General features: G+C 42.2%; 2 protein-coding genes across 3 annotated transcripts in view; both read right to left on the reverse strand.

The window, feature by feature from the left end:
- ZDHHC20 (zinc finger DHHC-type palmitoyltransferase 20) overlaps positions 1-10,629 on the reverse strand; it is a 49,125-nt gene extending 38,496 nt beyond the window's left edge. For both annotated transcript variants that reach the window (XM_063149026.1, XM_063149025.1), the window contains exon 1: positions 10,479-10,629. In XM_063149026.1, coding sequence (XP_063005096.1) covers positions 10,479-10,596 — 118 coding nt within the window. In that variant the 5' untranslated portion in view covers positions 10,597-10,629. The remainder of the gene's footprint in view (positions 1-10,478) is intronic.
- A 6,458-nt stretch (positions 10,630-17,087) lies between these two features.
- MICU2 (mitochondrial calcium uptake 2) overlaps positions 17,088-23,898 on the reverse strand; it is a 136,105-nt gene continuing 129,294 nt past the window's right edge. Inside the window, exons 10-12 of the mRNA XM_063149029.1 lie at positions 23,680-23,788; positions 20,409-20,566; positions 17,088-20,125 (exon numbers count right to left, since the gene is read on the reverse strand). Coding sequence (XP_063005099.1) covers positions 20,021-20,125; positions 20,409-20,566; positions 23,680-23,788 — 372 coding nt within the window. The 3' untranslated portion in view covers positions 17,088-20,020. The remainder of the gene's footprint in view (positions 20,126-20,408; positions 20,567-23,679; positions 23,789-23,898) is intronic.

The following is a 23,898-nucleotide window of genomic DNA, read 5'->3' on the forward strand; positions in this document are numbered from 1 at the left end:
AATTAATTACATTTGCATGTGAAGGAAAGGTATTTATCCTCGGGCTGGCCAGATCAAGCTCAGAGTAACACTACACTCAAGCATCTACACATGTGAAAATGCTTGTTGTGTTAGGAATAACTCCAGTAGTTCTGTAGCTGACACTACTAGGACACTTGCAAGAGATAGCAGTGACAAACAGGATAATCAGCTGGTGTTGGCAAACACGGTGCTGTACAGAGCTGTCTTACACACCCTGCACAAGATCAGGTGCTCTGCAGGTCATACCAGAAACTGTCAGTATATATAAAGTAAAAACCAAAGCAAGCAAAAATCCCATCCAACCAACACATATTTTCATAACAGTATTTTTCAAGTCATTAACAATCTGCCAACTCTTTTTGATGAAAACAACACCAACATGCAGTTTGTGACTGCCAGTCAATACCTGCCTTGAATATAAAGGTCACTTAAAGCTGACAGACTTATGGCTGAGGACATTACTAGTAAATCCATTTACTTCTACACCAGAGAGATGAAAATAAGCAAGTCTTCATTTATCTATTCCACACAGCTGGCAGGAGAGCAGAGGTGTCAGCTCATGGAGAACAAAAATTCCAGACACAGCTGCTGTGACCTGCAGACCTGAACCCTCACCCAGCAGTGAGAATGGTCAGCAGCCAAGAGGGACCTGCTTTGCTAATCAGGCTCCTTTTTCATGTTTGGCTTCAGACTCTTCCAAAATCAGTTTCCTTGCTTAGCTACTGGCCCAGCTTGCAACAAGTGTTTCCTGAAATGTGAGGATAAAATCTCCTTGCAAAACTCTGCGGATAAAGATCTCCTTGTAAATCTCCTTACAAAGCATTAGGCACTCTGTTTGCTGAGAAGAGGATTTTGTTGTCACCAAGTTCACTGAGTAATGGAAGAAATCAAACTGCCCATCAAGCCAACCTCCCCTCATCCATTGTGTCACTGGATTCCCTAAGTGAAGTTTCAAGTTTGCAATGTTGGTCAGGTTTGACAGGTATTTGCCACCTGAGCTTAAATATGGACCTGCCTCTGTTAAGAGGTGATTTTCAGCCAGCAGTGCATTGACAACAGAGCAGCCAGTGATGTAATCTACATGGATTCCCATCAAGATACTAATAAGCTAAGCTCCTGGATTCAGCCCTTTAAGGAACTTTGTACTGAAAAACATGTCATTTAAAAACAAGTATATTAGTTGTGGGAGAGTAGTGATGGGGAACTCCAGTCTTCAACAAACTGGACTTGTAAATATTAATTAATATTAAGTATTTTTAAAATTATAAAACTAGTTATGAAATAAACAAAGGTTTAAAGACTTCTCATGGTGATTCTGTTCATATATAGGTTATCAAGTTGATTGGTAACAAATGCTGGCATCTTTTGATGCTGGAGGCTTTGCTGCTTGCTCTTGTTGTAAAACAAAATGTTATACATTAAACCTTAGACTGAGACATCCTGAGACAAAGCTTGACTAGCTAAATCTACACCCTCTAGCTTCTTTGCAAAAAGGAAGAAATGACAGCAACTCCCTAGAAACATAAAAAAGGATCCAGGTGCTGCAGAGGGAAAAATCCACTGGTAATAAAAGGATAGAAAGTTTTGGATAGAGGACAAGGTCAGAAGGACACCATTTTGATGCAGGTCTCATTTAAGTACCAGATTACTTAGGAATATGAAAAAGTGACAGCACAAAGACTGTATGAGCCACTGCAAAGGGATTTTTGGATACTCCAGAAGATCTAGACTGAATCTTTGATAGTAGTCCAGAGCTAAAAGAGAGGCAAGCATACAAAAGAGCACATCCTATCATCCAAGAGCTCTCAATCAGTAACTATTGATTCCAGCAAATAAATAAACCAAAAAAATCCTCAGAGCTCACCTGCCTGCTGACAGTTCACCACATATTCTTGGAAAGCATAAGGTAAGGACTCCAACAACGTTAACTGCAATACTGTAAATCCTAATGCAATGTGTGCCAAGGGGAGAACAGTTCTGCCTACCGCTCCTCAGAGATCATTAGGGCTCCCAGGGAAAAGCACTGGAGGTAACAGCAGGGCTGGCACGCTGCCTAACAAGAAACAAGCAGGGCTTGAAGCACGCATGGCTCCTACGGAGAGAATTAACTTCTGTCACCTTCCTAGGCTATCACCCACCATAGCAACACAGCTGCAAGCACATCTTTGCTTGCAGGTGAAGTACTGGAGTGGGGCGCTCTGGTGGGAACCAAAGTATGTGATGTCCAAGAAATGACTGCAGCTTGCAGCACAAAAGTCAGCAACCCCAGTGAGTTGTAGGAAGTTAGAGCAGGAGAGTGGTTGCTTCTAAAGACCAACAACTAGGGGTGATTGGCCCAGACCCTTAAACCTGCTGTCATCACTTGGGATGGGGGCAGGGCGTGCATCTGCTTGACTGAAGCCTCCAGAGAAGGCGTGCAGCGAGAGGAGAGCACTGTCACTGTCACAAATCCTGAGGCATGGAAGCACAGCTCCTGAGGCCCTGCATGTACCTGGAAGCTCTCCCAGATCATGGTTTCTGCTCACAATGAGATTCCCACTTCCACTCTTAACTTGGCAATAGGGTTCTACAAGTGTGGAAAGTAGTGAGAAACATAGGATATTTACAGCTTTCAGGATGTTACCAGAAAATAGCCACACAAAAGAGAAAAACATAACTGAATCTAGTGGTCAATGGTCTTTAAGCTTTCCACTGTCAAAATTTATGATTTGTCTAAATTATTAATTATTACAGAAGTTCAAGCCTACTCTCTGCACTGCTTGCTGCTTTAGCTTTATCTCAGCAGGTATCTACCATGGAACACAGCCATAGTATCACTGTATGCAATTACAAAGCTGAAGTCAAACTTTTTAAAAATACAATTATTTAAACACCCCAACATGAAACTTAAGGAGCAGCAGATTAAATAGATAAAATATACACACACAAAACATCCCCACAAAAATCCTATGCATAGATTGCGTTCTGTTTCAGATACTGTAAAAAGGCCACTTGAGTGTTAGTCACATAGGATTTTGCAAAACAGAACAGAAACCAAGCTGTTCCAAGAGCTCTGCTCCAAGTTTTGGTCTCCTTTGCAATGTTCAGGGTAAATCTGCAGGTCACAAACCAACAGATGTGAAATCCTTCAATCAATCACAAAGCAATGTGGACTTCCTTTCTCTCTTTTTTAAAATCCAAACTTGACAAAGCTAAAAGGAATGACTGCTTGTCATGAAGTAACAGGTTCTCTGCATAAAGTAACAGGTTCTCTGCATTCACACCCATGACCAGGCAGTAGATGAGGCACTTGACTTAAGTTTTAAGTCCACCACACACAACTGCAAACCAGCTTATAAAATAACTATGTGTTTAGGTCTCCTCAAACAAATACTGTCTGTTTCTTTCAAGGTTATTTAAATTGAATCTAAACTTTGTTTCATTCTCTCTGCACTGGCAGCTTGCCTAATCCTAGATGAATTTCTTCAAGCTCTAATTTTTTTTTTTGTCACAAAGGGGTTTAAAAAATGCAAAAAAAAACCCCTCAAAGCCCAAACAGCTACCATTGCACTTAGCACTTCACAAGAGATGCATAAAAATTTCCCACACTGGAGACAAACACACATGGAGATGCACAAGTGAAATAGCACAAACAAAAGACTGCTGCTTTGAAACCCTCTCTCTGTAGATCATATGATTGAACTGGTTCCATGCTTCACGTTTAAGATAATGCTGCACCATGTACGGCATCAGAGAGACTGCTGCAGGAACTGCAAAGGCAAAGCACGCTGCTCTTATGATCTGCTTGTCTTTGACAATCTCACAAGAGAATTTTAAGAGTCAGGAGAAAAGATGAAGAAGGAATGGATGAGCCATTTGGTTGTTTGAGAAAAAAGGAAAAGCAGAGGCATGAAATGTTGCAGAGGGGGAACTTGACTTCTAGCAAAGATAAGGGAAGATGGTCAAATATTAGGTATTCCACTGAAGATTGTGGGGAGGATGGAAAGCAGAAGAGTGGGAAAAATCTGGCTTTTTTGTTTCTTGATACGGGAGAGAAGGAGTTAAGCACACCCCACAGAAAACAGTTTAGTGACAGCAGAAGGAGGAATATTGGGGAAGTGGCTAAAAGAACAAATGAATTTGTTGCAATCTCATTATCTCTTTTATAGCTGAATCACACCTTGGTGGAGATTCAGCTTACACAAAAAAAAAAAAAAAGTGGTCTGTGCTTACTTTCCAAATGTTTCTGTGACATTTTATACATTCTAATGAGAAAAAAATGTATACTCATCCTATTACATGAAGATTATGCACCAGCTGGAAGAAGTTAATGACTGAGATCAAAACTCCATAAAAGCTGTTTCAGGAACCTACAGTTTGTAACACTTGTAAGAAAAGTACATGTTAAACCAGCATAAAATCTTACAGTTGTAAGAAACTGTTTAACAAAGCGATGCACTGAATGGGTGAAAAATGAGTGGCATGAACCCTCAGCATTAACAGGCACAATTTTAGGCAGACAATTAGAATCTATCTTACTCCCATTTTCCACTACAGTCTCAAGTTCCAAGAGTAAAAGCAGGTCCAGTGCCATCCAAGCATTTCAACTATTACAGGTATACGAGAACTCAGCTCTGAAACCCATCTTTAAACCCTGTAAATTCTTTGATTATGAAAAGCATATGAAATTAACTCATAAAAATATGAGTCAGTAGAGAACAAAGTTTTAATTATTGAAATTTCAACAGACAGAAGAACCTGAAGTTCACTGTATGTAGAGGGTCAATGACCTCAAAGTAATGTCAGCTGAAAATATATGCTTGAAATTCTGGTCCTTTTATCCATAGCGTCTTGCAGGAAAACAGAGACTCCCAAGTGATGAAGGAACATAAAAGTCCTGATTAAAAATGAAAGTGACATTCAGATCACTGTTCTAACTCTAGAGGCATACAGAAATCTCCTACTGCTGTTACCAGAGAAAAAACTGAGAGAAGTTATTTTCCATAATATTAAATGCTCAGGGTATCCAAGTCCTTTCAAAGCAAGAAGCAAAGCTTTATAGTCCACATCTAGAAGGCAATCAGGAAGCACTGCAGCAGTGAGTGATCATGGCTACAAGAAAGGAATACAGGAAGAGCTCCTGCTTTAGCTCACACACTTGCTCAGCTCCTTGCTTTCCCTAAGCCCCTTCTCCACCCTACTCCAAACCCATCCTGCCCACAGAGCAGTCTCAGACAATGCTGAGGCTCACAGCAGGTCTCACACAAAGCATGCACCACTAAGTTTCATCAAAGCTGTTGGACAGCAGAGGAGACAAGCCCAAACTCCCTGCTGGCAGAGCTGCTCTGAGCTCAGCTGCTCATTTTCTGCCTAGTCCCCTGAGCAAGCTGGGCAGCACCGAACTGGTCACTGCACCACACTGCTTGCTGACCAGATAGTAATTAGGGATCAAGGAAAGATGCCAGCTGCTGCAGAGCTGTCAGGAATGGTTTAGCAGATGCAGGGGCTGGGGTGGGTACTGCAGATAGAGGGCTGGGAGGGAGAAGAGGGATGGAGTCCTTCTGATGGCAGAAGAAAGAGCAGATACAAGATAACTCTTCAAGAAACCAGGCTGTTGCACTTGGAACAATTTTTTTATTAGAGGACTGCCAAGCGAGCAGATTGCATTTTAATGTAAAAGGCACATGCCCACCTGTCCCTATAAACTAGTATGACCAATACAGTGCAAGGCACCATAGAAGATAATCTTTCTCCTCGGCTGAGCACTTAGTTTTCCAATAATCTGTATCTAGTCTGACCACCTCAACAGGAATTCTAATTATAATAACAGAAAAGGTTCTCATTTAAGATGATAATATGCATGCTTATGCTGAGAGATTACAACAAAATTAAGTGTATGCAGAGTGGTTCAATTTCTGTATTTTCAAATTCATGAGAGGCACGTAAACATAGTTAACTAACCAATGATCTAACCTGTTTAATTTGCTTTCCTTTTCTTGACAGGTGATCCTCTTTTCCTATGGGAATGCCCTCTACATGCTTAACATGCAAACGTTGTACCCCAGTGCTGATACTTCAGCTTTTTCTGTAGGTTGAAATCAGAACTGCTGTTGGTATCACCTTGCCATTGCCTGAGAGATATGGCATTAGCATTTTCAGTAGAGATTTCTTTTGGAGGAGGCAGATGGAATTACCTTCTCTCTGTTTATGCAACAGGCTCTTCAGATGGGGAGTGTTACAAGGGATCACCACGTGCTTCTCATAAGGGCCGTGCTTTGGGGAAATCAGAGCTGGCTCCCTACTGACAAGAGACATTGCAGTCTCCTGGAACAGCAAGGAGTATAATTTGTACTACTAACATGAAGTTATGCATTCTAAAGTACAAACTTCTTTGTTTGCCAGGATTTTAGACACCCTAGACATTACACTGTATCAAAAAAAGCAAGCCTTCTGCAACTAGATGCGATGAAAAGAATACACAACTAGTTTCTCCCATAGCTTTCAAAATCAGAGTTTTCCATACTTTGCAGACCCTGAGGCATGAAAACACTCATTCATTCACAAGCCTACTAAACATGTAAAAAAGTCATTATCCTGAAAACTCCTGGCTCAAGAGAAGAGTCAGGACTGTGATTTTCAGAAAATGCAGTCCTCAGTATAGAAGTAAAAAGCTAACCTGAGCAGGATTTTTGCTGTTTTGTTTCTTTTTACTAACTCCAGTCATAACACTTTAGTTAGGGGCTGCAGACAACTCAAAGTTAACAAACTCCACTTTTTCTCAGTGCAAGACTGCACTACTAAAGTCTGCAAGTGTTTTTTAGCAGAAGGGCTGCCTGTAAGAAGTGAGCTGGCTTCACCCACCAACTACATGTGGCAAAACAGTGTCTTGTGACCACCCTCAAACCAGTCTGCACTACAGCCCACCACCTACAAAAACGTTTGGGATAGTTAATAAGATCCAAGCCAGTCATAAATGAAAACAAACCACGAGAGAAGCATTTCACTCTTTCTGAGCATCTGAGGGATGTGGTAAGCAAACACAATCAGTCCAATTCAGCAGCAGCATAATATAGCCATTGTTTACAAAAGCAATGATGTTAAAAACAAAACATGTTTTGATAAGACACAGGAACACATGAAACGGTTTCAAACTAACAAAAAGCTATTTTACAACATCCTTTATGCATTGCTAGGTGTGTTTTCTTGCAAACAGAGCTCTGGGCAGGTTATGTGTCAAAAGAAGAAATAATCTGGTTAGAAAGTGTTCAGTCAGCTTTTTCTACTTCAAAACATTTTAAAAAGCCCTCTGAGACCTGCCTTCAGTTTTTTGTAGTTCCTTCAGTTACATGTATGCACTGAATTTTTACACTATGCTGACATTCCCTCAACTTACAGACATTTGGCTGTTTTCACCTTTCCAATTAGCTTAATAGCTAATTTACTTGATGGATCACAACTACACAGCAATAGTGGTCTAAACAAGGCAGTGTTCAACATCTTCAGAGAGACAGAATGATACTGGCAGTTCCCATGGGAGGAAAACAATAGACAACCTCATGAGTCTCCTTTCATCTTATCCACACCAGTCCTCCTTGGTGTTCACAGCCAGCGTGCAAGTAATATAATTTAGGGTTACAGAAGAGGCATAATCCAGTAAATACATACTAGGAGTGAGTTATAGAGCAGCCTGAGTCCATCAGACACCACATTGAGCAATATGTGAGCACCCCATCAGAGGAGGGTGGGGCAAGCAGCACAGAGAAGCAAAACTGAAAGGAAAAGGGTGAGGTGACAAAAGCAGCAGCCCCAACTTCACCATCTTCTCCTTTAGGATACTACACTAAGCCTGGCTTCCCACTTGATCTATTAACTGAATATATGTTCAACCTTTAATAAATGACAAAGGACTACAAGGAAAAAAAAAACAAACAACCAAACCAGGAAGAAGTAATAATTGGGAAAATACAGCATTTCCCTCTTCCTGTTCCCTTGTTACTATCACATCTGAATAGTTACTGATTTTTTTTAGAATAAACTTTGAAAAAACACTGATGGCTGTGGGGTTTCAATTTCTCTTTTACCCAGTATTTACTTGAAATTTTCTGTTATGTCTCCTCATTTCTAAAGCTTCCCTTCCTCCATCTCTCCTTCCTTCAGTAGGCACAGATCAGCCTCTCACCAAAGCCACATCCCTGCTTCCGCACCCGCCCCATGTGAACACCGGCAAAGGCCAGCGTTGCCTCATGCATCAGCTGTGTGCTGGAGGCACATCCTTGCTCTTCCTCGCAGCACACAGTGCTGTCCTTCCCAAAACAAACAGAACATAGGGAGCACCAGCAGAAAGAAAAACTACCTGCCAAGACAAACAGAAAACCTTGTATTTTGCTCTAAATCCTCTCAATCCTGGTTTGAACTCAACCGCAGAGTAAAACCACGCAAAGGAAAAAACCCACAATGCCAAAAAGACCCAAACACAAAATCTCCTTCCTCTCACTTGGTGAGATGACTTTTTCTCAGGAGTGTAAACAAAATTCAACAGATTAAAAATAAACAACAAAAACCAAAACCCTCCAAATTGTCAACAGAAAAAACTCACAAGACAAATAAAATCCTTGGTAATCGGGCATGATTTAGACAAGTAACAACTGAAAAATTCAGTGGCAGCAACAGAAGTCAGTAAATATTTTGCTCATTAAATGACACTTTTTCTTAAAAGCCTGTATGCACAGACATTAATAGAGATGATTTGTGAGCAAAAAGAGTCAGTCTTCTAGAAACCAGACTTAGAGACACAGCTCTTGCTTCAACAGGAGCCAATCTTCTCACCAATTTTCACACAAGCGAGACCTTAATGAACTCAGAAGAGCTCTTTTCAGCTTCTCTGTGTTCATGATACACAAATCATTCACAGCACCTAGTCCTGACCCACTCTGTGATCAAGACACAAAGCTGAGACTCAGAGATTGAGGCTCTGTTCCCAATTCAAGCAGAGACCACCTGTTCGACCCTAGGCAAGCCTCTTAATCCCTGAGTTTTTGTTCTTTGTTTAAAAATAGCCCTAATCTGCCTTTTGTCATACTAATCAGACCGTAGTGGGTACAGAAAACTTGTAAAATGTGAGTCTATAACCACACACAGCCCCTTTCAGGACTACTGTTACAGCTGCCCATGCTCAGACCTCCAGTAGACTGACTCAAATTTGTTTTCAAATGTTTATACTTTTAAGCATGATTTCCCAGAAAACCTATTTATTCACATAGACAACTGCACAATAGTTATTTGGCAAATTTGGATAGTTGCAAATATGTCAGTGTGTCTCATATCAACATTTCACTTAGTACCTCAACAAGCATTATTTTACAGCTATGTCTTTACTATTTGAAGTTCAAATAACATTTGTGCCAGTGGTCCATGCTCCAGTCTAGATCTCCAAATACAAAAGGCTGTGAAACAACATCAGCATACAGAAAAGTTATCCAAAATACTAAGTCATCACAGAAAAAACCAAAGTGATTATTGTTAATGGAAGGCTGTATAGACCAGTTTACGCAGATACAAAGTACATGCAAACATTTTTTCCTAGCTAGGGATATCAAAGCATGTAGTTTACACAAAAAAGAAGTAGTACCAGGACCTACAGACACTAGACAGACCTATATGTAGCCTAAAATAGTTCTTAGTACTTTCGAGGTTCTTTCTCATTTCAGCTTCCTTACTTAAACATGCCAAATGCTCAATAACCCGTTCCTTAGTTTCCTATGCTGCTTCCAAGTTTCAGCAATTCTGATGAATACTGCACACCACAGTTCCCCTCCATTTACCCTGCCCAGGGAAAGCCAACATCCTCCTGAGTGGAACTTTCCTCCTGAAGACAGCAAAGGGTAAATATCGCCCTGATCGACATCGGCTGCAAGTCACATTTATATAAAGACGAGCTCTTGTCCAGAAAGCCTGGATACGGCCTGACAAAACCCCCTAAGACCTAAATCCCTTCCCCAGCCCGCTTAAGTTGGATGTTTCCAGCCTCATAATGCTTCACCGGCACGGGGCTTCTGAATGAAAAGGAGGGAGGGGAACCCCCTACACACCCTTAAGGAGTTATTTGACACATCAGACGGATGAACAACAGTAAAATAGAGGGGAGACTCCTCACGAGGAGACACGAGGGGCTGAGCTCTCGAGAAGTCCCTGTCCCCAGACTGAGCACCCTGGGCCTCCTCCTCTCCCCGGCACCTCCAGAGGCGGCCCCGGGCCGGGACCCCGCCACCATGAGGCACCTGAGGGCGGGAGGACAACAGGTAAAGCCGGCCCGGAGGGAGCGCCCGAGGCAGGGTTTCCTTCCGCCGCCCGAGAGAAAGCCTGAGGCGGGCGCAGGGAGAAGCGAGCCCGCCGGAGTGCAGGGGAGGAGGCGGCCGGCGGAGGGTCCTGCCCGCCCGGCCGGCAGCTCCCGGCGCCCGCGACCCTCCCGGTCCACTCACACACACACAGCTCCACCACGTAGGCGTAGTAGGACCAGGCCACGACCAGGGCGATGAAGGCCACGGGCACCCAGGCCAGCACCTTCTGGCAGCACTTGAGGACGTGGGACGGCGCCATCTTCCCTGCCGGGCACCGCGGCAGCGCCGGCGCTGCGACGGGCGGGCGGCGGCTGCAGCTCCGGCCGCCGCTGCGGAGCCGGCCCCGGGCGGGCCCTGGGCGGGCCGCAGTGGGCGGGACAGGGGCGGCCCCAGCGCCCGCCACCGCCCCCTTCTCGGGGCGCCGGAACGCCTCTGGATCACAGAACGGTAAGGCGTGGAAGGGACCTCTGGAGATGATCCGGTCCAACCTCCCTTGCCAAAGCACGGCCACCTAGAGCAGGTGACACAGGAACGCGTCCAGGTGGGTTTGGTATCTCTCCAGAGAGAAAGGCTCCATGACCTGCCAGGGTAGCCTGTTCCTGTGCTCTGCCCATCCTCCAAGGAAAGTTCTTCTTCATGTTGAGGTGCAACTTGTCTTTTAGTTTATGGCTATTGCTCCTCGTCCTGTCACTGGGCACCACTGAAAAGAGCCCGGCACCATCCCCTTGCCACATGCCTTGGTGATGCATTTATATGCATTGACGAGACTTCCACCCAGCCTTCTCCTCTCTTGACTAAACAGGCCCAGCTCCTGGAGTCTCTCCTCATAAGAGAGATGCTCCAGATCCTTGATTATCCTTGGAGTGTCCTCCGCTGGACCCTCTCCAGTAGCAACTTGTACTGAGGAGCCCAGAAGGGGACACAGCGCTCCAGATGTGGCCTCAACGGGGCTGAGTCGTGGGGAGGATCCCCTCCTTCGACCTGCTGGCCATATTCTTCCCGATGCATCCAGCGCCATTGCACCTCGGGGAACCCTCCGCCTCCCTCTGTTCGCACGGGCGAGATCCTCCTCCAACCATAAAACCTGCTCTTAAGCCTCCAACTTTGCCCCTTTTCCTGTCCTGGCCGGACTGTCGGTGTCGGGCAGGAAGGCGGTGGGACAACTCCGGGCCGTGCTGCTGCCTGCCCCTGCTCGCCAAGCACTGACACTGCTCAAGCAGCCTGTTGGGTGCCGCAAAGGGAACTTTAAAATCACTTACTGCGCTTTGTTTCACCCGCTGTTCCTGAGCGGCGCTGAGCGCCCGACAGCTGCAGCCACACCGCGGCCTCGGCCGGGCACCGCCGCCGGCGCTGCCTTGCGGGGCTCAGCCTCCGGAGCGCCGGAAATCTTTAGCCGTACTCTGGCATTGCTGTGGGTGGGATGCCGAGGTCGGAACGGGCCGCGCCATGGCAAAATTCCCCATCTCCCCGCCGAGCCTGAGGGTGCTCGCGCCAGGAGAGCGTCCCTGGCCCCTCGCGGCTCCCGCGGCGCTCCGGCGCCATCTGGCGGCAGCAAGAGGGGCGTCCCGAGCCGAGGGAAACGGAGCAGACAGCCTCCATAGGGAACTGACGGCATCCATGGGAACTGACAGCATCCCATCCACGGGGAACAGACAGTATTCCATCCCTAGGGAACAGCCAGCATCCATAGGGAACTGACAGCATCCACAGGGAACAGACGGCATCTTAACAGCTGACAATGAGGGAAAAAACACGCCGGCCAAATACCCAAGACACAGCCTCTGTATGTGTGGCAATGTGTGTGTGTGTGTGTGTTCATCAGGGTATCAGAGCAGAGGAATGAAGCAGCGACCTGTGGCCCTGCTGTACAGAGAAGGGACATGTGCCCAGGGATCAGGGAAAGATTATCAGTCTGGGATCTGAACTCTGGGTACGGGCATGCTTGTACAGGCTGTGTAGAGGAGCATGATCAGGATGGTGGGGAAGGGGATTGTAAGACTGCATGCAGTAATGCAAGGGCTGAAAAAGAAAGGGACTGCAGGAGAGGGAGAGAGCTGGTGTAAGAATTTGGTGTGGCCCATTCCTAACAGAGAGATGTACAGCAAGGGAGGAGTGACTGGTTACATGGACAGCATCTTGGTTGTGACATCTAGTCGCTCTGACAAGAAGTACTGACAAGGATGGAGCAGTTTGGATTTAAGGTGAACTAGGACAGTTTTGATCTGATGTGCTGGTTAGCACATCAGGGATATAGCTAAAGTATTCCAGTTCCTCTAACCTTCATTCATTGTGGCACTTGGGGACATGCTTGAGTAGTGAAGATGGCAGTGCTGGGTTAGCAATTTGATTTTATGAACTTAGAGGTCTTTTTCAACCCTAATGATTCCATGATTCTGTTTCTTAAGGGTATCAAAACATGCCACAACTGCTGGCATGTGCTTTACCTCAAGATTTCATGGGACTGTTAACACTTGGCCTTAAGACAATGGGAAAGCATTTAAATTCTTGGTGTCAAAATAGTATTTGTTAATAATGCTTTTAGAAGCTTTTAAATGCTTTTTGATACTTCTATGCGCTTTTAATAATTTAATTGCTGTGTTAGTTTCTTAGTAGTGTATTCAGTGAAGAAACATTGTACTTCCAAGCCTTCAGGAATTTAAGAAGGGACCTGGAAAGCAAAGTTACAAACAACTTTTACCAAGAATGTCTTGCGTGTTGCTGTGGCTGTAACTGACTCCTGCTGTTACTGTGCATTGACCATCCTCTTGGCTGTGCTTCCACCAACTTTTCTGACAAAATCCCATTCACAATAAACACAATTCCTAACATGAAGACTAAGGAGCACAGCCATGAATAAAAACGTTTAGCCAGCAAATAGTTCACTATGCTAGGGAAGACATGAGGGGATCCAACATGATCCTCCCTATCCCAGTCTTCCCTGCTGACACAAAACTGCAGTTTCACCCACAGAGGTATCAGTGGAGCCGTGTGTGCTGACATTCCCCCCTTTTAGCAGGTCCACACTGAGCTGCAGGAACAGCCACATGTGGTTTGGATACAGTCTGACGCTGGCAAAGCTGGAAGCTGTGACACAGCCAGTGTTTCAGTTCTGGGTCAGACAGATGTCTAGGGCAGGATGGAAGGCCAGTGGCTGCAGTATAAACCTTGGACAGGACAAACTCTATCAGCTACAATCCAGCAGCATTTCCGTGCAGCGTTCCCAGAATGACAGGAATTGAAGTGAGACTGAATTAAACAAGGACAACACCAAGGTTGTGAGGCGGCAGAGAGGGATTATTTATCCCCAGACAGTGCCCCCCACTGAGGAGTTTTGCTGCACAAGAAGCCCCTTGGCACAGCTGGCAGGAACTATCATCTTCCACTCCTGAAAGCCACCTGGGAAGTCTCTACAAGGACCTCTTGAGAAGAAATCAGCTCCTTGAATAGAAGTCATGCAGGATGGAAGAAAGCTCTGCTAGGAATTGCTGAACCTGTTTGACTTCAAATGGCTGCAGTGCAGCTTGTGCAAACTTTGCTGCCTCATTTGTGGGGAGGGACAAGAAATGGCACGTGGAGCAGATTCTGGGAAGTCAGAATGTCATGTTGTGGGAATAGCTGCTCACCACACTCTCACTGGATCCCATGACTGTCAAATATTGAAAAACAAAAGGCATCTCCTGTCCATTTTCACAGCACACCTCCACTTCTGGCTGCCCACCTGCTTTAGTCACATTGAAAAATGTGTAAGAGAAGTGAAACGTTTCCCTTTGCAGCCTCAGCACCAGTTAGGGTCTGCTGCAGTCCTCCAGATGTTTGTTGGTTCCAGAGCAAGGCCCTGCAAACATTCTTGTTACTCAGAACTTCTCTCCTTACTATTTAGAGGTTATAATCTCCAACAATTTAATTTCCTTTTTGCTTCTGTATTTTTTCCCTCTCAAAGTGGCTCATCTTAAACTCCAGGAGCATGCAATCCCAAGGCAGAAGCAACCAAATGTCTTAGATGAAGACCGATGAAAAATCATAATTTATCTCCTTTATTCCTTGTAATATGAGACAAATCAAAGTTTTGGAGGCTTTGAATTCCTGATTTACACATAAACACAACAGAGATTATGTAAATTGTTTGCTCTTCACATTCCAGTACAGATCATGTAATCTTGCGCACACCAACTACCAGGGATTACTATCCCTTTTTTGGACTGAATCAAATTTATAAATTGTAAGGACGCATTTTTGGTCAAACAGCATTTTAAAAAACCTACTTTCAGCCATATTTATTCAGTTCTTGCTTACCTAGCATCCTTTTGTTCAATGATATTCATGTTTGCTTAATTTTTAATTTATTCTAATAGCTCTTCTGTTTCTTCTTTTGACTTCAGGACTTACCATTAGTCTCCTTTTCTAAAGATTAGTGGCAAAGCATTGTATTTTGGTATCCTTTCTTTTCAGCAGCGAATGTCATCTTCTACCCTGTGACTCATTTGCCATTGCTCTACGAATTACCTTCTGTGCATTATTTAAGTGATGTACACCACTTTTTCAGTAATGTCTGCTCATTCCAACAGTATCAGTTTCAAAGTAGATTAAACCACAGTAAGAGGCCACATAATTTAAATCAAAAAAATCTGTATCCTGAAAAAAGAAGAAAATTTTAAAACACTTTATTGGAAAGTCTTCAATTAAAACAATTTGTTTTCTTTGGGGTTGTTTAGAGCCAGTTGCTCCAGCGGCTGACATTAAAGCTGAGAAATTTTCCCTAGAGTAGTGGACTTGAGGCACAGTGTTGTGGTAGAATGCCTCTGTAGAACATCCTTTCTCCAGGAAAGTGCTTGTGGCATTCACAAAGTACAGGCTTAGTCCAGAGAGGCTCATCTTCTGTGCTCCCTCTGCAGTCCATGGAGAAAGGCCAGGCCCTCCAAGGCTGTTTCAAAGCAGTGAGCGTGCATCTGAAATCCCATGAGTAAAACTCCCACACATTCCTCTGAATTACCTATGGAATATTCCTCCTTCTATCTTTTCAAACCTGTGTGTCTGAAATCTGGCCAACACAAACCCAGTCATGCACAGTGTTCTGCAAGGTGTTGTGTCCATTCTCCCACAGCCTGGTGCCTTCCCATGTTACTTCCACCACTCGCTCAGCCTGGAAAGGCAGGCCAGCCTTCTGCCAGAGGCAGAAGTGAATAACAGATTCATTTAAAACAGACTTCCAAGATTACCAAGTCCAGCCATTAATCCAGCACTGCCATGTCTACCACCACTAAACCATGTCCCCAGGTGCCACATCTACACATCTTTTCAACGCCTCCAGGGATGGTGACACAACTGCCTCCATGGACAGCTTATCCCCAGTGCTTGACAACCCTTTATGTGAAGTTTTTTTCCCTAGCATTCAATCTAAACTCACAATGGGCACACAGGTGAGGAAAACCATGGTCTTTTACTCCTCAGGGCATGAGATGCTGCGGCAGAGCCCCTGCAGGTGTGAGCTGAGCAGGTTCCCTGCAATGTTGGTGTGCAGGAACAGCAGCCCAGGACAGCAAGCAGAGCTCTGCACTAGGGCACTCCAATTAATGAACTGGAAACATTATTAACTAAGCCAACATCAGCCTAATGGGAAATCTGTCTCCACATATGCTGTATAATTTATTTTATTATTGAGCCAGCTAGGAATTGTTTAATAAACAAAGCCAATGGGAAACATTCAAATAAATGAGTGAAGAGACACACACTTGTCTGCTGATTAATTTAGTGCATGCTCAAGTCTCTCAGGTTTTCTGTTCTGCAAAGGGCTTTCAGCTTTTTGTTGGATGACATCTTCAGCTTCTGCAGCAGGAGCTTCTGTGGCCAGCTGGGCACTAGAAGAGTGTGTCTACATCTGCCATCTTGATGCTTCCCTTGTGACCAACTGCATTACAGGAGCTGTTTGCTGGGGCAACTTGGATCTCACTAATAATGACCACAACATCATTTGGGCACGTGTTTTCTGTTTAGAATGACTGAAGGCTTTTTTTCTGCATTGGAGTAGTTTCCTGAACCAGCTGTGATTGTTTTACAGGAAAAAACAAAGCTGAAGGTATGAGGCATGCTTGCCCTCTCCTGTGAGAACTCCAGCATGAGAAGAAAACTCATTTTAAATTTTGATGTACACTTATTGATCCATTTCTATGTTTTAGTGCAAGTATGGTCAATATACCTGAAATTTATACTTCCTCTAAGCAATGTGATTGTTCCCATTCTTGCCCTTAACTGGGTAGTGATCCTTTTTATGTTACATGCATTGAACATGTGAAGTGCCATGAAACCACAGTCCACGGCCTGGTTGTTTGTCTGCTATGCAGAACATGTACTCCTCATTGGTGCCTGTTTTGTTAAAACCTGCCAGCTTGGGTTGAACCCAAAGGGACTTTTGCTGTTAGAAAGAGGCTTGTACAAACCGAGACACCAGAATTAATTTCTAGAAACAATCAATGAGTTTCGATTACTTCTAGTATATCACACTGCATTTTTGCCTTTGCTTCATTTGGAAATGGAGAATAAATGGTTATTAGACATTATCTTAAAGTAAACAAACAAAGAAATGCAAGAAGTGCTATGGGGATACAACAACTAAAATTCTGTAAAGCAGTTACACACTGTAGGTGACTGCACTTGCTTTTGTGTATCCTTTTGATATGTTATATCAATTTTTTATACTTTTGCAATGTGCAATGTGTTCATTTTTATTCTATGTAAAATTCAGATGCAATGTGGTAGATTAAAAAAAATTGATTTTATTTAGCTTTTCTATACATTCCTGTTCAGAGAAAGAGTTCCTTATGTTAAAACAAATCACAATTGATATATTTAGACTGGTAGCTGGCATAAGCCTTAACTAAAATGTGTTAAGTAATGCTCACAGCAAGCTGCAAATATCATACAGTGACTAAAAGGAACTAAAATATCAAACACTTAAACTATAATGAATTTCTTAAAAAACAGGGTCTATTTAAATACATATATATCTCTTTTAATCTAAGATATTAAAAATGAGAAATTACTTTAAGACTGTTTTACAAACCATTTTAGTGGACAAATGACAATAAACTTACAAATTAAATGCAGAGTCTGATTCTTCAAGCCTGGTGGACAAGTCATCCCTGGCCTTTAAAGGAGTTCCTTCCTGGCTGCACTTTCAGGATAACTTCTGAAAATTATTCATAAGTCTGTTTTAATTTCCAATCAATCTTTTTTTCTTTTTACTATATACACAAAATTCATATCAAACCCAAGCATATCCCTTTGCTTTTCCTCTGAACTTGAAATTAAAGCTTTTGCTAGAAAATAAAACTTGAAATCCCTGAAAGCAGATACTGCTGATTGCACAAACCCAGATAGAAATGAGCACTGAGGAATTAAACTTAGATACACTAAAGCTAAATGAGTTAATTTTTCCAAAAGAAAACCAAACAGCTTGTAATAAGGAAGTAATTAGTAAACAGAAGAAACCACAAAAGCAATAAAAAAACATCATAAACCTATTAACTTCACACAGAATAAAATGCTAGGGAATAATTTCCACTCCAAAGTAAAAATGATATGCCAAAATATTAACAGCAACAAATAAAAGGCAGCCTTGCATTAAAGCCAGAGCTGGCACAAAGCACACTGGGTGAACACATACACACTTCTGTGCCAGGGCAGCTCTTCTTCAATAGCGTCATTTTTTGGATAATTCGGGGAAGTGCAGCTGGCTGTGGTACTGTGGTGCCAGTCCCACTGCCCCACCTTTGCTCCCACCATGAGAAGCAACAAACAATTTCCAAATACACAAAGAAAACCAGCACCTGCTATCCTGCTACCCACATAGCACTGCATGAGCTCAGTTTGACGCATTTACTTCATTTGGATTTTTTCCTGGAGAAAAAGGTATCCTTGATGGTCACTGGAGCATGATCTTCCAGATAGTCTCAGGACATCCCCACAGGCATGATCTTGTTCTGGGTGCATGTGCATGACAGGACTACCAGCACTTTCTCTTTAACACTTTAGATTAAAGCTCCAAGCTGAGGCCATGAGGGAAGAGCTGCTTTGCTGGCCTCTCACCGTGTTCCTCAGGAGCCACTGAGCCGAGGCTCAGGCAGGAGGGCTTGTCCTCAGCACAAACATGATAGCTACTGACACATCAAACACATTCTCAGTAAACTCAGTATTTCTTAGGAGGGACCTTTAGCGTTTCCTGATGCATTCTCTCTTGTCCCTGCACCAAGTGAGAGCTGCCCTGATGTCTTACCTATCATGGAAATTGCCTCTCTTCTTACAAACCCCAAAGAAATGACAACCTAGCACCACATGTTGAGCTTTGAAGCAAACACAGCTGATGTAATGCAACAAACGGATGGATAGCTCCTCACTGACTGGTTTCTTTGTTATTTTTTTGAGACATTTCCCCAGTCCATGTTTTGAGTCTATTAACTCTATTACCACAAACCTATCCTGAAAGGCTAAGCTTTCACTCCAGCCAAGACAAGTCAGACAACTGAGAGTGGGAAAGAGGAAGAACCTTGACAGTTTTACAGATAAGTCTATCTCCTATATATATGGCCAACTAGGAAGAGTGATCTGGACCTGGCTTTTGGCTCCTGGGATTGTAAGAAAGACAAAACATGTAACATGCACATCTGTGTACACAGACGTGCACCTTATGTTATTGCAAAAAAATGTTCATCTGTAATTTCCAAGTGTTACTCTTGATTTGTTCCTCTTTTTAGTGTTCAAGATCTTGGGTCTAACTTTGCATTTGGAGTGATAAACATTTGTATTTGTTTTTTTATTGGACATACCTCAACAATGGCTTATTATAACCTTGATTTTCTGAGATACTTCAGGTTTTCCTGTCACAACTTTTAGTGAGATAAAACAACTATTTGTTACGCATCCATCTTCTGCAATACAACTAACGCAAAATAGTAATGAGTCAAATTATAGCTACCACTGTGTTTGATAGAATGAGGATTTTTTTTCTTCCCATTTATACTTTGTGGAAGAGGTCTGAGACACTCAATACACACTCACTGATCAATGTACAACTTTTAAACCCTGCATCAAGCCCATCAGTCCTGTATTTTTCCAGTTTAATAATAACACCATGAGGGCAGACAAACCAGACATCCACACAGGAACTGGTGGAATCAAGCATCAGGAACCAGCACATGGCAGATCCCCATAACAAGGTGTGAATTTTCCTTTTTTATTTAGGATAACTTGGTTTAAAATGTGTTGTGCAAGTGATTTTGCCTTGTGGACCTCTGCCCTTGCTGGAGAAGGAGAGCTGCTGTGTGGGTGACTGAGATGATGTTCACTCCTTCAACAGGAGATGATACTGCTGTGATGTTCGTGCCTGGGGCCATTATTCAATCCTGTGCATCCTGTATCCTACAGTGCAGGGTCAGATTCCCCAGAGCAGTAAACAACACTATTCCCCAAAACAAGAGTACTTTGGTATGGAGGCCAAAAGTGACACCAGTTCTGTAAACCAAACTGATTGCACTGTAATGATTATAAAATTATTGCATTAGAGTCTGGGTTAATTAAACTTTAACTATTGCTAAAAAAAAAAAGAGCCTTTTTGATTTAGTTATTATGTAAACAGGACAGACAAACTCCCCTAAAGAAAAACCACTTAAGCAAAAGAAAAATGGACTGCTTTAAAAAGGACTTTTCCCAGTTTGCTTCCAAAGTTCTTTGACTTCTTTAATGCTTTCTTTTTTCACACACTTCCAGAAACCTTGAATGCCTTGCTGCTGTGGTACCTGTTAATAAAGTTAAAGTGTGTTTAGCATTTACACAAAAAAGACTCCTATTCCCAGACTGTGTAAATACAATGTATGATGTGCTGCTGCTTCCATAGTTCACATGCGTAATAACAAATTCTTAGTGGCAGCACTCATCCCAGATTCATCCCAGTAAAAACTACTCAGTTTAAAATATATATATTTTTCTATTCATTAACTCTACCTGTGTTTCTACAAGCATTTACAAGAGAGTTGTAGAAATCATCTGTGGTATTTACAAACAATTATGTCAGCTTGTTACCCTCAAGCCTCGATGAATTCGGTTCCTCAGGACTCCAAGAAACTCGCTGTGGCTGAGGCAGTCATCTCCATCTAGATCAAAAATCTTGAAGATGGTATCCAAAACATTATCTGACAGATCCTGTCCTGTTGCCACCTTCACTGCTCTCTTGAACTCAGCTAATAAAGACAAAATATTACATCACAAGTGACTGAACTTGCAAAGAAAACAGAAAGCTTATAAATAGCAGGACTCTGTCCAATTTACAATGGCTTGTGGGCATCCTAACTGGAGAATTTGGGATGTGTAAACTAGTAAACTATTAGAAGGACTCAGTTCATGTGTTCTTCTGTCACTGTCATATTTCCTGAAAAATCCCTTTGCCAGGATTTCTCCTGGGAAGTTGAGAAGCCTCAGAGAAAAAGGAAAATAATATCATCTCATTGTTTCTCCCTGTTTTGCTGCTTTGGAATGTGGTTGGAGAGTGTTTATGCAACAGGTGGTTGTTTGATTGGTTTCATGTGAATTGTTTTGACTTAATGACCAACCACTGTCCAGCTGTGTTTAGACTCTGAGGAGTCAGTCACGGGTTTTTAATTAGTATCTTGTTAAGCCTTCTGTCTGTATCCTTTCTCTATTCTTTAGTATAGTTTTAGTATAGCATTCCTTAATATAGTAACATAAAATAATAAATTAGCCTTCTAAGAACATAGAGTCAGATTCTCAATTCCTCCTTCGTCCTGGGGATCCAGAAAATACCACATGCTTCTTCTTTTGTAACACTATTCATTTTATCATAAGCTTTAGCAAGGCACTGCTTCTCAAGCAACAGTACAAGTGATAATTTTTGCTAGAAATAGATGAGAATTTACATACTTTTGGCTCTTTCCTGTTTATACAAATGGTGTTTGCCTCACTATCCTCTCATTAAAAACCTTACCATTTTATATCAAGCCAGCTTCACGACAATTCATTCCACATGAAAACTCTTCTTCTCAGAGAACAGTGGGTTATATGCTCCACCTCAACTAACAATCTCCTCAGAAACTCTGCAGAAACACAGACCATCAAATGGTCAATGCACTGATTACAGTACGTGGCTTTATATATCTGCAGTTCTGGTTTTGAGAGAAGCTGGCTAGCTCTTCTTAAATGATGTTGAGTTACTGAGGATTTGTGGCAGAAAAAGCTGCCATACCTCTCTGGAGATGTACTTTCATCTTCAGCTCTTTTTCCTTCTCTCTTTACACCACCATGCGCAGTATAGAAACACCCACTAGCCCCTCTTTTTGTCCTGTGGTGCACAGAATTTGGAGTTTTGGCTCAAGGAAGATGAGGAAGTGTGTGGGGCTGCAACAAAACAGCAGCTTGTAAGAGTGGAAGGATTACTGTTTATTGTAGCAAGCACAGTCACAACACATGAATTGGATGCATTTTTGAAGGCATCATGGAAGTGTGAATTTCAAAAAGGAACTGGAAGTTAATGAAGTGTAGCAGTATTGTAGATTATTACAGAAAGTCGCCCAATGTAGTCATAAATGCAATATTAACGTGGTTCTGCTCTCATAAACAAGTGCTGTTTATAAATAGTGTTATAAATATGATTATTTCTGAAGCTTACTAGAGGGAACAGCATTCGTGACATAGCACTGATCTTTGTCTCTTTCAACAATTCCTGTATAAATGTAGTTGACTATTTCACTAAATAGAATTAAATTAAAAATCCTCCTGTAAAAGGATATATCACAACTTGAAAAAGACATAAAACATGAGATGTTTATAGTAGACTTAATTTTGTCTTTGGAAAGATGTTAACTGTTTCATTTTTGAAGCTGAATTAAAATCCAGACATGGCACTATCCTTTCTTTGAATGTAACATCAATAAAAGAAGATCTTCTACAATAGTGGGGCATAACAATTTTCAAGCCGAGAAGGGCCACCTTACCAGAGAGAAAAGATGAGTTGTGAACTTAGAAGAAAAAGAAATGTAGAATAAAATGAAGGACTAAAAGAGTGTCTTATATTTAGATGAATGTTCATATGTGTGTGAATACACATGATAATGTCCACATTATCATGCAAACAACAAGACAAAGAACTAAGCCAGATTCAGGAGAGAATTAGACATACAGGCATGCAACATCTGTGAGTTACCTCAGCAGCTGGCTGATTTTGATTACAGTGGGGGTCAGCACAAAAACAGACTAATTTAATGAAAGTCACAAGTTGCAAATCCCCCAGTTTTCTTTGGTTCAAATCCCATCCAAACATATATCTTTCAAGAATATGTATTTCTCTTTCCATCTTCTCACATTTTTCATCTTTTTTCACATGAGCCCATCAAATATTAATTTCAATGAATGTTAATATCTCTTTAAATTTCCTTAGGAACTTTTTAATAATGTTGCTATTTTGAAATAACTTATGAGACTTGTCCTTCAAGAGTAACAACTACAACCTCAGGATTAAAACAAAAAGCATTTGTATGTCCATAAAACTTTTGATTCATTGCTCCTCTTTCTCCTATATGGGAAGGAAGCAATTCCCCTCCTTGAAATCTTTATTTTAAACCCCATTTTATGACATTGTTTCTTTTTAATAGACATAACTGCATAACACAATCTCCTCAGCACAAGGAGAACATGGAGTGAGTCCAGAGGAGGGCCACAAAAATTATGTAGTAATTTTTGGGATGGAGCACCTCTTCAGTGAAGAAAGGCCAAGAGAGTTGGGGTTGTTCAGCCTGAAGAAGGGATACCTCAGGGCAGACTTTACTATGGACTTTCACTATATCAAGGGAGCTTATAAGAGAGTTTTTACCAAGGCCTGTAGTGACAGGAAAACCAAAATGCTTTTCAAAGTGAAAAAGGGTAGATTTAGACTGGACATACGGAAGAAACTTAAAAAGTTGTGGCTGTCTCATCACTGAAAGCATTCAAGGTCTGGTTGGATGGAGATTTGAGCAACCTAATCCAGTGACAGAGTTCCCTGCCTATGGCAGAAGGTTTGGAAAAATGACCTTTAAAGGTCCCTTCCAACCCAAACTATTTTATGATTTATTAGTCTGCTGTCATTAATCCACATATGACAGCACATTAGAACTTTGAAATGAGAACTTTTTGGAAACTTTATATTATTATTTTTTAATGAAATATAACTAAGTCCAAATATGAGCAGTATAATATTTTTGGATTTCACTGTGGTACTTTGAGATAATAATTTACATTATTTCGTAATTAAAATGATTTTTTTCCTTTAAAAAAACACACATGAAAGATGTACAGCACTTACCCCGCTTAACAGGACGATTTGCTACAGTAAACATCTGCATGGCGATGGAAAAGTCTTCCAGATTATTTGTAAACTTGCAGAAAGTCTTGAATTCTTCCAAACTGATGTTCTAGAGTATCAAAGAATTCAGATTATATATAATGAACATACGTTCAAATCCCAATTATTCTATGTCATTAAATCTCGTGGGGCTTAGTGTTTAGATGTGACTGCCTACTC

This window comes from Melospiza melodia, chromosome 2, assembly GCF_035770615.1.
Source record: "Melospiza melodia melodia isolate bMelMel2 chromosome 2, bMelMel2.pri, whole genome shotgun sequence".
NCBI classification, from domain to species: domain Eukaryota; kingdom Metazoa; phylum Chordata; class Aves; order Passeriformes; family Passerellidae; genus Melospiza; species Melospiza melodia.